This window comes from Crinia signifera, chromosome 4, assembly GCF_055691185.1.
Source record: "Crinia signifera chromosome 4, ASM5569118v1, whole genome shotgun sequence".
Classification (NCBI taxonomy): Eukaryota; Metazoa; Chordata; class Amphibia; order Anura; family Myobatrachidae; genus Crinia; species Crinia signifera.
The window spans coordinates 106,636,472-106,650,464 of NC_139220.1; the positions used below are offsets into that span (position 1 = coordinate 106,636,472).

The 13,993-nt window shown below is 47.4% G+C and overlaps 1 protein-coding gene across 1 annotated transcript in view; it reads right to left on the reverse strand.

The window, feature by feature from the left end:
- The window catches only part of FAF2 (Fas associated factor family member 2), a 21,013-nt gene extending 15,139 nt beyond the window's left edge, over nucleotides 1-5,874 (reverse strand). Inside the window, exon 1 of the mRNA XM_083182148.1 lies at nucleotides 5,718-5,874. Coding sequence (XP_083038274.1) covers nucleotides 5,718-5,780 — 63 coding nt within the window. The 5' untranslated portion in view covers nucleotides 5,781-5,874. The remainder of the gene's footprint in view (nucleotides 1-5,717) is intronic.
- Nucleotides 5,875-13,993: the final 8,119 nt, after the last annotated feature.

The following is a 13,993-nucleotide window of genomic DNA, read 5'->3' on the forward strand; positions in this document are numbered from 1 at the left end:
GGGGCATTTTGTTCAGGGCACTATTGGAGGGGTTATAAATGTGTTGCCAGTTTGAATGTGAAGGCCAGCACCCTACTCTAAAGAAATCCTAGAGTGAACACTAAAAATGCACAGCTATAACTTATGACTTCACCTCACCTGCTCTTCCATTTATAGTAGGTGTCCCCCAATATTTTATTCTTGGCCCTCTTCTTCTCTATCTCTATACGTCCTCTCTGGGGAGCTAATTTGCTCACTCGACTACAACTCTCACCTCTGTGCTGATCTACCGCTCCTTTCCTGATCTCTCTCCCTATATCCTCACTCATATCTCCAACTGTCTCTCTGCTGTCTACTCTTGGATGACCCAGCGCTTTTTTAGACTCAAAATATCAAAGACTAAGCCGACCTCTTCCCACCCTCCTGCATAAAACCTGACTTTCTCTCATCCTAACCGGTTTATGCTGACTTCTTCCCCTTCTGTGTCACCCCAGTCTGTCTAACCCTCCCCTTTAGAATGTAAGCTCTCTCACATGCAGGGCCCTCTCTCCTTATGTGCTTTTCTTAGAATATATAAACCACACCACCCCTATCTATATTTACCATGTACTTGTCATAAACTGTGTTGTACTGTAATTCGGTATGTGTTTTTGCTCATAACTATGCTCTGTAAAGGGCTGCAGAATTTGTGTGCGCTATATAAAAAACATGTTAATACATAATAAATAAATAACTTTCCATCATCATGTTCACTTGTGCACAATGGTGATGTTCAACCCTGTTGTGTCTCACTGCACAGCATGGGTGGAACTAAGATGCTGTCAGAATTACTTAAACGATACTCTGTCCGCTGCTCCACAGAGGATACAGTTGGCGGTCTGAAGACCAAATGCAAGTGTGCCGACGACGGAGGGGGAGACCAAAGAAGATTGGGTTTACAGTTAATGGCAGGGTTAGGACTAGGGTTAGTATACTTGCTTGTTTTGTTTTGTGATTAAAGGTAGTCAAGAAGCACGGTATTCTAACCGTCGGTATCCCTTATCCAAACTCTCCATAGAGAGAGAAAGGGGAGGGAGGAACTACTGTCTGGGAGACACATGTGAGTGCATCTTTTAAATTCCAGCCAGGTTCAAATCCTCCAAAATGCAAAGCAGAGTGGAGATTCCTCCTATATTTTTATTGCATGCCTTAATGGGATATGATTAAGGTCAAACAGTTTAGACCAGTGGTTCCCAAGGCTCCCTGGGGTGCCTCGGAGCACTTGCAGGGGTGCCTCGGTTTGGTTGTCCAGAACCGATTCAAATTATTTATGGGCAATGTAATATGCAAAATCAGTGCTTGTGGCTTCCAGTTGGATAAACAGAAGTGAATTCTGTCCCACACCACATAACTGGACCTAAGGATGACATAAGCACAATTTATTTAATTTAATATTGTTTTCTGAAATTCTCGGTAGCAAACTTTGCACCTAGGGGTGCCGTGACAAATATGCCAAGAATCTAGCATGCCGTGATGCAAAAACGTTTTGGAACCACTGGTTTAAACTAATCTTTTCAGCTGTAATGATAGCCCAGCTACTAAACCACTGGTGGCATGGTGAATTTTTGCAACAAAGAGGGTTGTGGAGCCTCCTGAAATATTGAGCGCTTTGTCATATTCACTTGAAGTAAACTAGCCCAGATGAGCATATACCATGTACTGTATCTGCTGTTTTATGGCGTGTAGCCTTAAACAGAGAAGGATAGCCTGTGTTTGAGTAACATGCCTCTATGGAGAGAATATACACAGATATTTTAGAACGTTAGCTCTAAGGAGCAGGGCCCTCTCTCCCGATGTGCTTTTCTAAGAATACATCTCTGCCACTGCTATAATTGCATCAGTGTTCACTGCTGCAAGGGTCTATTATTCAATATGTACTTGTTCTAATTAGCATTTGTACTGTAAATCACTATTTTCTTATCTTGTTCTTTTGCTCATCTATGTATTGTCAGGCACTGCGGAACAGTTGTGGTGCCATATAAATAAACGATAATATTTGCGGTACAATTTTTCATTATTTTATTGTATTAATGTCTACAATCTTTGCTAAATGATTACATTTTGAAAGATTCAACCAAATTCTTAAAATGTTATATAGCTGGACTTTTTTTATTCCTATATTCTCTAAAATGACATATCCTTGTTATCTGCATTAACGAAAATGTAAATAAAAAAAACCCCATTAAATTACTATGGGATTATAGCTTTCAATTGCACCTGATGGATGGTGATGGATTAGGACAGGGATGGGGAACTTTCGGCCCTCCAGCTGCTGTTGAACTACACATACCAGCATGCCCTGCAAAAGGTTTAGCATGGCTAAAGAGCAAAACTGAAGCCACACATGCTGGGATGTGTAGTTCAACAGCTGGAGAGCCGAAAATTCCCCATACCTTTCCTAATCCATCACCCCCCCTTTGTGAAAAAATAAGGAGGGGGGGGGGGGGGATAAAATTGTTAAAAAAGACATCCAGATGGCGAATCAGCGCAGTAAACAAAATGGATCGCTGCCCTTTTGGTAATGCACTGTATTTAAACTATGATCTTCTTAAATATCTATTCTTAACTATAACAGGTACTCTTTACTTAGAACGGCGCCCACGATTTTGATCGTGGGCATCGTTAGTAAAAAATCTCGGCCATCTCGGGCATTGAATGCACTAAAAAATCGGGTGCGATGCGACCGACGAGATGCCCGCGATTTCCCATAGGGAACAATGTTAAATGTCTCAATTGACCCAATTTTCCTGTTCAATGCCTCAATTGACCCGATTTTAACTTCAGGGTGCCTATTTGGCCTCTGTGGCCCATTTAACATTGTTTCCTATGGAAAAATTGGGTCAATTGAGGCATTGAACAGGAAAATCGGGTCAATTGAGACATTTAACATTGTTCCCTATGGGAAATCTCGGGCATCTCGTCGGTCGCATCGCACCCGATTTTTTAGTGCATTCAATGCCCGAGATGGCCATGATGGGCGCCCTTCTAAGTAAAGAGTACCCTATAACATGTTAATTGCATAGAACTATTAAAACAATTAAACTACTCTTCAAAAAATAAAATCAAGTGCTAAGAAATAATGTAATTTGTGCATGTACAAAGCAACAATAACATGCACAGTTTACTATTTACCGAGTTTTATTTATCAAATAAAGAAAAACCGGTACTCTTTACCTAGCACGGCGCCCACGATCTTGATCGTGGGCATCGTGAGGTAAAAAATCGCGTCGGTCGCGTCATATGCGGGCTAAAGATGCCCGGACGCGACACGATGTCCACGATTTCCCATTGAAAACCATGTTAAACATGAACATCGTGTCGGTCGCGTCGCGGCCGGCCATAAATGTGCACACGATGCCCACGATTTGCCATAGGAATCAATGTTAAAAGGCCCGATGGACACGATTTTCATGTTAAATGGCTCAATGGACCCGATTTTAGCATAGGAAACAATGTTAAATGGGCCTTAGAGCCCAAATACTTACCCTGAACTCTAAATTGGCCACCCCAATTGTTTACGCCACCCCACGATCAACGTCAACCCGAAGCGTGGCGAGCGCAGCGAGCCCGCGAGGGGCGGCGGTACGCGTCCTCCGACCTTTTCATACCCCCACTATCCACGTCGGTGTGGAGTTGAGAATAGAATAGTGTGGCGAGCGCAGCGAGCCACCGAGCCCGAAGCGTGGCGAGCGCAGCGAGCACCGCGAGGGGACGCGGATACCTTCACAGTTATACGCGTCCCCTCGCGGGCTTCACAGGTGTCCGTGGCGACGCGGACACCTGTGAAGCCCGCGAGGGGACGCGTTTACCTGTGAAGGTATCCGCGTCCCCTCGCAGGGCTCGCTGCGCTCGCCACGCTTCGGGCTCGGTGGCTCGCTGCGCTCGCCACACTATTCTATTCTCAACTCCACGCCGACGTGGATAGTGGGGGTATGAAAAGGTCGGAGGACGCGTACCGCCGCCCCTCGCGGGCTCGCTGCGCTCGCCGCGCTTCGGGTTGACGTTGATCGTGGGGTGGCGTAAACAATTGGGGGGGCCATTTCAGAGTTCAGGGTAAGTATTTGGGCTCTAAGGCCCATTTAACATTGTTTGCTATGGTAAAATCGGGTCCATTCAGCCATTTAACATGAAAATCGTGTCCATCGGGCCTTTTAACATTGATTCCTATGGCAAACCGTGGGCATCGCGTCGCGGTCATCGTGTGCACATTTATGGCCGGCCGCGACGCGACCGACGCGATTTCCATGTTTAACATGGGTTTCAATGGGAAATCGCGGGCATCGCGTCGGTCGCGTCGCGGCCAGACATAAATGTACCCGCGATGGGCGCCGTGATAGGTAAAGAGTACCGAAAAACCTTCCTCACAATGTTAAGGCCAGCACGAACCAGGAAAGAATCCGAGTTGCAGACACAGAAGTGAAGGTTTATACCCCTTTAAGACAGAAAATTCCCAAAAACCTGGGTGTTTCCCGGATACAAAAACCCGGGTAGAACTAGGCTGAAAGGTGCTGACCCCCTTTCACACAGCAACAAAAACCCAAGTATTTCCCGTGTCGACCCCTTTCACACAGAAGCCGGATTTTTCCTGCAAAATTGTGTGTCATAAGAAAAGTACAGATTCAAAGGCACACATAGATGAGGTCATGAAAAGTGGGAGGTGTCTGCTCACTGCATTGCATTAAACATGGCTGACAAGTTGCTGAACACGGAGGTCATGAGTGCTCTGTGTTTTGTGCTGTTTACAGCAAGTCAGAGCATTATGCAGCTGCTTACACTGTGCTACCTGGCACAGTGTTATGCCAGGAGGAGGAAGCCAATCTCGCAGCGCCATGGTGCACAGCCAATAAGCGCTTTTTATCAATTGCTGGGATAAAAATCCCGTGTCGGAGCCTTTCACACAGCCAGGAACACAGGTGAGACACGGGAAAAACCCAGGTAAATACCTGGGTCGAAGTCCAGGGAATTTAGACCCGTGTTGACCCTTTCAGACAGAAAAAAACCCGGGTCGACACGGCAAGAGCCAGGAAATTACTGGGTCTTTTTTTCTGTCTGAAAGGGGTATAAATGAGCAAAGGGAAGGATGGGCGAAGAGAGAGGAGTGGTGAACACTGGTTTTAGGTGAGAAAGAAAAGGTAAACAAACAAACAGGTGGGAAAGGGGATGGGATGAAAAGGAGACAGGTGTAGAGAGTAGATACATCCATGCTGCACTGGGGACAGCATCTAGTATAATAAATACACTGTCAGCAGCCTACAGAGATACGGCTAATGTGCCTAACTGGTGCTTATGGCGGAAGTACCAGCAGTAGGGAGAGCCGCGGATCTGTACTGCCTGAGGGCAGGAGCGCTACTGGGGGCCACAGATGTATCCTCCGTTCCAGAACAAACTTCCAGAAGCAGTGCACAGGCAGAGAGCGGCGTGCCAGAGTCCAGGCCCCCCCATACGCCCTCCAGCCTGAATGGCTCTGCGGTGTGTATATGTGCCGCAGGACCCCGCACTCTCCGCCACCAGCGAGGCCCAAAGAGCAGCCCCGGCATAGCCGAAGCCCCGACCTATCCTCTGGCTCACCCCCTACCCTGCTCCCTTGACTCCATACATACAAGGCCTGGCCCCGTGCTTAGAGAGCCGGCCCCCAATCCGCACATGGCGCCTCCTAGCCGCAGCTGCCCCCGGTCCCACCCGCTCCCTCACCCCTCTACCTGGAACTGCAGCAGCTTCTCGGTCTGCTCCTGGCTCAGCTCCCGCTCCTCCGGCGCCGCCATCTTCCCTCTCCGCCTTCTGACCCGTCACTCCCATCAACCGGAAATGACGCTTGGGATTCGTGTACATGGTGTGGGCGGAAGGCCGGAAGCTCTTCCGTGTGACGCCGGACATCATCTCTTCAGCCGGTACCTAGCAACTGGACTGGAGCAGGAGCATCACCGTACGTTTGACTGCGAAGAGAGCAGCAGGCTGCGTGTACTACTGTCACCAGAGACACCTAATAAACTATTTGTGTAACAGCTGGTAGATACATGATTAAGTAGTAAAAAAAAAAGTAAAGTTATCCATAGCAACCCATCTGCTTGGAGGTAACATGTATTAAGTGCTTGCTATAAAATTATATGGATATGGTCATTAGGTCGACCCTATTAAGGTTGACATGCATTGGGCCGACCACTGAAGGTTGATACCTGAAGTTGACATGTATAAGGTCGACAGGGTCGGAAGATCGACACAAGCATTAGATTGGCAACGGAAAGGTCAGCAGTCAAAACGTCAACATTAGTTTTTACTTTTTTTTTTAGCTGACGTGCCGACAGGCAGTACTTTATGCCCTATCATCCCAAGGTTGCATACCTTCCCGGAATGGCCGGGAGGCTCCCAAAAATTGAGTCCCACTCCCGGCCCCTCGGAAAGGTGGGCAACCTCCTGGATACCGGCAGCATCCCCGTCGCCCCTGTGGCAGTATTAATTTCCTGCGATTTGCGGCTTTCCAGAGGGAGGGGGCAGGGCTAAAGTTGCAAATTGCATCACTTAGCCTGACCCTTCTCGAACACCCGCGAATTGCGAGATTTGCTGTGCTGGGGGCGGGGCTTGATGACATCTACTTCAGGCCCCCACCCCCCGAATTGCTGCTGACAGTCTCATCTCCAAGCATTTCCCAGAGAGGAGACTTTAAAAGTAGGCAGCCCTGTATCATCTTCTACGGCGTGGTGGGAGAATAAGTAATTTGTGCCAATCGATACAACCGGTAGACGGTGCCCATGTCGACATTCGGGGGGGGGGGACATGATGAACTCATGTTGACCTTTTGACTGTCAACCTTCCCATTGGTAATGTTTGTGACGACCTTCCGACCCTGTCAACCTTACTCAGGTCGACCTATTTCACCTGTTGACCTAAGGCCTGTCGACCTTCAGTGCTTGAACCAATGCATGTCGACCTACTGACCCTTGCCCAAATTATAAGTAGCAGCTGATTGTGGAACTGCTGCACTGGTCCACATCTCCACTCTTTGCACTGCCCCACCCCCAAACCCATGTAATCAAGGATGGCAATTTCGTGATCGGTATCAGCAGGATTTAGGACATTTGACATCCCGTGTAGGGTTACCACCCATCTGTGATTGCTAAAAACAGTCAGGTCCAGACCAGAGTCCAAGTAATTCCGGATGGGTGGTGGCAACTGGCAACCCTAATCCCGGGGTTTGATCCCTTTCTGACCGGCAGCGCTGAGCCCCAGCACAGCTCGGCTCAGGCGCTGCCCAACAAACAGGTTGTGCGGCTGCTCAGTGTGATGGACTGCTTCATATCCGCTCCCAGCACAGTACATCATAAGGAGGCCAATGCCAGGATTGATAGTTATTCAATCCCTAATGCTGGCACTGGAGAAAAAAGGACAGGGTTGGCCTCTCTACCCGTAATACAGATGTTGAAACATTTATTAATAAATGATAAGACACGTTGTGGATGATAAATGGTGCTCCAGCCAATCAGCTCCCAGCTGTCATGTGTTCAGTGAAAAGACTGTGAAAAGACAGTTGGAAACTGATTGTCTGCAGCACCATTTATCATCCAGAACGAGTTCTATCACTCATTAATAAATGCACACCTATATATGACAGCTCCCCATTGTTTCATTCTGAAGGAACAGGGAAAATGTTGGTCAGCCTCTATACCAGTGGTCTCCAACCTTAATTGAGCGTGAGCTACTTGAGACAAAAAAAAAGACAATAAAAACCTCCTGGAGAGCTACTAAAATTTGTCCAATGCCCCTGATACTATGCTGCACACTGTAATGCCCCTGCACAATTTGCTGCACACTGTAATGCCCCTGACACATTATGCCACACATTGCAATGTCCCTCACACCTAATGCAAACCTCCCAACTTTGCCAGCAGACAAAGGAATATATGCACGGTTTTTATCGCTGTGAGGGCATGGCCAGTGCTGTATGAACTGCTGCCCATGCCTCCAGCTCCTCTGCCTGCCTGATTAGACGCATGCACAGTGTCTAATCCCCGCAGGACCATCTAAAAAAACGGTATAATTTAGCAAAATTCGATACACATTATGCCACACCACAATGCCCCCCACAGTAAGGCTTCCGATAAATTGTAAATTGCCTGCTTGGTGCCAGGGGTCAATACTCGTTGCCAAGGGGTTAATGTCCATTGCCAGGGGTTAATGCTCGTTGTCAAGGGGTTGCCAAGGGGTTAATGCTCTTTGTCAAGGGTTTGATTTTCAGACAGATGCCAGAAATCATATTTGACTTCTAGCGTGTGAGAGGGAGCACAGCACTGCAGCGTTACCAGGAAGTGCTGGTAATGCTGCAGCGCTGTGCTTCCTGTCAGATGCTAGGATTAATTCTTTATTCAACGTTTTTTCTTGTTTTGTATGCATGTGTTATAATTTATAAAAAAAAACATTAAAAGTAAATTTTTTATATATGCAATCATATCATAAATCTCAATTAAAATTGAGCAAAGGTGTGCCCCCCCAAAAAAAGAAATCTCTTTGATAAATGGATGTTTGCTTTCCACAACCACCCATTTGTGTTTGAGTATTTGCTGACGTCAGCTGCCCACCCCATGGAGAGGCTCATGAAACACTGGACATTCCCATGGGCACAGCCCCTCGCTGCCGCCCGCACTGCTAGGTGTGATCAGGCCAGCGAATAAGCAATTTGCCATACCTGCGTGCAACGAGAAACATCAATCCCCTATGCAAATGCACAGGGGAGCGAATGGACCAGAATAAGGTCCTTTGCACTCATTATGGTCAGGTTTAGCCACGCTTTCATTCATTTCATCTCATCACCACCAGGTATAGCAAGTTAAAAAGCTGGTCAAAAACAATTGGAGACTAATTTGATCTTCTGGGAAAGTGCAACAGTGTCTTAAGGAGAGCTTATGACACTGTAACAATGAAAGATAGCAACATTGTTGTCGAAAACAAACACATAACTGACAGATGGTTTGTTAGTGGAATGTGAATGCTCAATTATCACATTTATTGGTGATTTGGACAGGAGAGTATAGGGGTGACATTCTATGCTCTGCGCTAAATGCGCATGTTTAATTCGCACACTATATCGCCGCAAATCGCCTATTTTCAAATCGCATTTTTCAGCCTCCAATGCGCATATTTAATGTGATGCGCATTGGAGGCTGAAAAGTGCGAATAGGGGCGATTTGCGGCGATGTGGTGCGCTGTTTTTAGTCCTGAAAATGTGCGATTTTCATGTGTGAAAATCGCACATTTGCAGGACAGCGCAAGGTGTAAAAAAAAGAACCGAGCGCGGGGTCCCCCGCCCGAGTATAACCAGCCCCGGGCTCACTGAGCCGGTGCTGGTGACATAAAATCAGGGTCCCCGACAAATAGGGGTCCCCTTGATTTTATGAAACCAGCAACAGACTCAAGGTCCGGCGCTGGTTCCCAAAATACGGGGGACAAAGTGACTAGGGGTCCCCCGTATTTTAAGAACCAGCACCGGACACAACCAGCCAGCAGGGTAATGCCACAGCCGGGGGGAGACTTTTTATACAAGTCCCCCCGGCCAAAGCATTAACCCCCTGGCTGGTCAGCATGGGCAGGGGTCCTGGGGAAGTGGGGACCCCCCCAATGAAGGGGTCCCCCCCCTCCAGGACTTACCAGCCCATGCTGATAGTCCGGGGCTGTCCTCCATGCCCCTGTGCTGTGGGCATGGAGCTGATGCTTTGTGTAAAAAAAAGAATGTAAACTATTGTTTTACACTGGCGAACTTTCAGTCCCAGCAAGCCTACCCCGCATGCTGGGACTTGGGGAACCACAAGTCCCAGCATGCGGGGCATTAAAGTGCCCGCTGGCACTTGTAGTTCTGCAGTGTAAAAAATAGTGCACAAAATCACACTGACACCCTGTAAAATAAAACTTTAATACACACAAAACACACACACACTGATACTACCTTGAGCCCATAGGTCGGTCCCTGGATCCTGGATTCTTCCTCCGGGGCTCCAGGGCAGAAGAGTCCGGTTCCGGGGCCATGGTCCTGGTTCCGGGGCTGGTCCTGGGGTTCCGGGGCTCCTGGCGTGAAGAGTCCGGGATCCGTGGTAGTCCAGAGGGGTACCTAAGGAGGAAAATCCTACTCACCTGCTCCCCGGCGGCGACCTCCGGTGACAGCGCTGCTCCCGAATGGTACCCGGCTTCAAGGAGTTGGTCCGGCGCTGAGATGTTTCCTCTTCGCCGTCTGTGAACAGAATGATTTCTCGGCCAATCAGGAGCCGAGAAAGTCGGCTCCTGATTGGCCAGAAATCATTCTGAATATAGACGCCGACGGAGTAACATCTCTGCTCTGGATGCGCTGAGATGTTACTCCGTCGGCGTCTATATTCAGAATGATTTCTGGCCAATCAGGAGCCGACTTTCTCGGCTCCTGATTGGCTGAGAAATCATTCTGTTCACAGACGGCGAAGAGGAAACATCTCAGCGCCGGACCAACTCCTTGAAGCCGGGTACCATTCGGGAGCAGCACTGTCACCGGAGGTCGCCGCCAGGGAGCAGGTGAGTAGGATTTTCCTCCTTAGGTACCCCTCTGGACTACCACGGATCCCGGACCCCGGATTCTTCACGCCAGGAGCCCCGGAACCCCAGGACCAGCCCCGGAACCAGGACCAAGGCCCCGGAACCGGACTCTTCTGCCCTGGAGCCCCGGAGGAAGAATCCAGGATCCAGGGACCGACCTACGGGCTCAAGGTAGGTAAGTATCAGTGTGTGTGTGTTTTGTGTGTATTAAAGTTTTATTTTACAGGGTGTCAGTGTGATTTTGTGCACTATTTTTTACACTGCAGAACTACAAGTGCCAGCGGGCACTTTAATGCCCCGCATGCTGGGACTTGTGGTTCCCCAAGTCCCAGCATGCGGGGTAGGCTTGCTGGGACTGATAGTTCGCCAGTGTAAAACAATAGTTTACATTCTTTTTTTTTACACAAAGCATCAGCTCCATGCCCACAGCCCAGGGGCATGGAGGACAGCCCCGGACTATCAGCATGGGCTGGTAAGTCCTAGAGGGGGGGGACCCCTTCATTGGGGGGGTCCCCACTTCCCCAGGACCCCTGCCCATGCTGACCAGCCAGGGGGTTAATGCTTTGGCCGGGGGGATTTGTATAAAAAGTCTCCCCCCGGCTGTGGCATTACCCTGCTGGCTGGTTGTGTCCGGTGCTGGTTCTTAAAATACGGGGGACCCCTAGTCACTTTGTCCCCCGTATTTTGGGAACCAGCGCCGGACCTTGAGTCTGGTGCTGGTTTCATAAAATCAAGGGGACCCCTATTTGTCGGGGACCCTGATTTTATGTCACCAGCACCGGCTCAGTGAGCCCGGGGCTGGTTACACTCGGGCGGGGGACCCCGCGCTCGTTTTTTTTTTTATTTAACCATTTGTTTTATTTTTTACAGCAGAACCCTGCACGGAACATTGCGATCTGTGCAGGGTTCTGCCTAATTCGCCTAACAGACCCAGGTCTGAAATAAGTGCGATAATTAGTCACTTAAATAATGCGATGTGCAAATGCGCATAGCATTAAATAAGCGACTTGTATACTTTTCTGTGCGCAAACATCTGGATGCGATAAAAATGCGAATTAATCTCGCATTTTTATTTACCAGACCTTTACGCACAAAATATGCGATTTCAGCCCCTATGCGCATACCATTAAATCAACGATTTAATGGGAAAATGCGATATCGCCATTTTGTGGTCTAATTACCGCAAAATAACGATACTCGCATAGCATAGAAATTCACCCTAGGTGTCAAGGCTCCCGATAATCAATCCATCCAATTAATCTCACAATGAGCAGCAGAGTAGAGTTAGACAAAGACAATTGTATTTTTATGTATGCTGGGGGTAACATAGAGATCACATTCATAAAAAAAAAAAAAAAACATTCATAAAAATTATGTCAGTAGCTGTCTCAATGGAGATTGCAATTAAGTTGACCTGTTACAGTTTTCTCTAATATGGCAGAAATATCCTGACTTCAATTCAGTCCTGTCCTAATTAGACAAGGATATCCAGACTCCAATTTAGTCAACACAAGTCTTCATGTATTACAGATATCATTAATGTATGGGTAGCCAGCAAGAGTAATTTTCAGATATGAATCAATTAATACAAATATCAAGTTCAAAATCTATGCTTTTCCACACAGACTGCTGTTGTTCTACTTTATATACCAAAAAAGGGAACAGTGTAAGTCATTAGTGTCACAGGTTTAGAACTGGGTGGGTTCGTGTAGTGCTCAGGAACCACTCTAGGACTCGCAGATGTAGGGTTAAAATGGGCTGGTTTAATAATCAATGGTTTCATAAATGATACAAAAATAAGATAGCGTCTCTTAAGGGAAGAATTGGAACTCAAATACTTATTTGAGTTGGATTGGAGATAACTAAAAGTCTATAACAAAATGTATTTAATTAAAAAGGTCCGTCGGACCATATCCCACTCTTGGGATAATGAGGAGGAAGTCTCTGATAAACTGTGAGGTGGATGCCGGGAATGATGAATTGACAAGGAAATCCCAGAGTCAATGCTACCGCCGGACCTGCGGCTTCCCCTGAGCCTCCCAGTGCCTGCCCTGCCACTGACCGCCTACCGCCCAGCACCCGCAGCCACAGAGCAAAGCCGCCGGTGGGCATGGGGGGGGGTGAGTACTGAACCCGCCGTGTCTGCTGCTGACAGTAACCCCCCTCTGGGGTGAGCACCGGGCACCTAGAAGACTTGTGGGGATTCCTGCAGAAGAATTGCCTGACAAGGTTGGGAGCATGGAGGTCAGAAGCATCGACCCAGGAGTTCTCTTTGGGTCCAAACCCTGTCCACTCTACCAGATATTGTAACTGAGAGTGACGATGGCGACAGTCTATGACGCTCTTAACCTCGAATTCGGCATCCCTCTCAGTATGGACAGCTGGAGCTCTTGGAACTCTTCTCTGGAATGGACTACATTTTAGAGGTTTGAGAAGAGAAATGTGAAAGGAATTCGAGACCTTCATGGATAATGGGAGCTTTAGTTTGTAAGCTACTGCATTGATGACTTGGGGACCAATGAAACGGGGAGCTAATTTCATGGAAGGTAATCGTAGACATAAATGACGTGTACACAGCCACACTCGATCGCCCACTTTTATTTTTTTTCAAATTTAACTTTTTATTGAAGTCACATATCAAAATAAACAATGTAACATTGCAAGCGTTTCTTATGACTTTGATTTTTCTATTTTATGGGGAAATGGTACAGAACAAAGACAGGGGTGGGGAGGGGGGGGGGGTACGGTTACAGTTCCATATTATAATAACATAGTGCAGAAGTACAATAATACAATATAATATTCGGAGTTAGAAAGTACATACACTGTTTAACTTCTACGTTACTAATTCTGGTTATATTCCATCCAGGTCTGCCATAGTCTAGTTGCGGAAGATGATGGCGATGAGTTAAAAGATGTGCCCGCTAATTCGAATTCAAAGTGAGATTGTACTGCTTCTTCTATCTCTTTAAGGCTAGGTACGTTAGTTGTCCTCCAGTTGCGGGCTAGGAGGCGTTTAGTTGAGGCCAATATATGACTAACTACATACTTATCAGAGTATGAGGCTATGTCTGGGAGGACGTGAAACAGTGCGACCTTTGGCCGTGGATCGATAGGGTAATGTAGTATATTGGAGACTAATCGGAATACTCTCCTCCAAAGGTCAGTTACTAGAGGGCAAGACCAAAATATGTGGTAAATTGATCCCACTCCGCCACAGTTGCGCCAACATGAACGTGGGTTCCAAGCGCTTATTTTGTGGAGATGGGCGGGGGTCATATACATCCTATGTAGGAGTTTAAAAAATTGTTCTATATGGGATATACACTTAGACATTTTAAAGCACATCTGGAAGACGGACTGCCACTCCTCTTCTGACAAAGTCAAGCCCATATCTGTTTCCCATTTAATTTGAGATGAGAGTTTT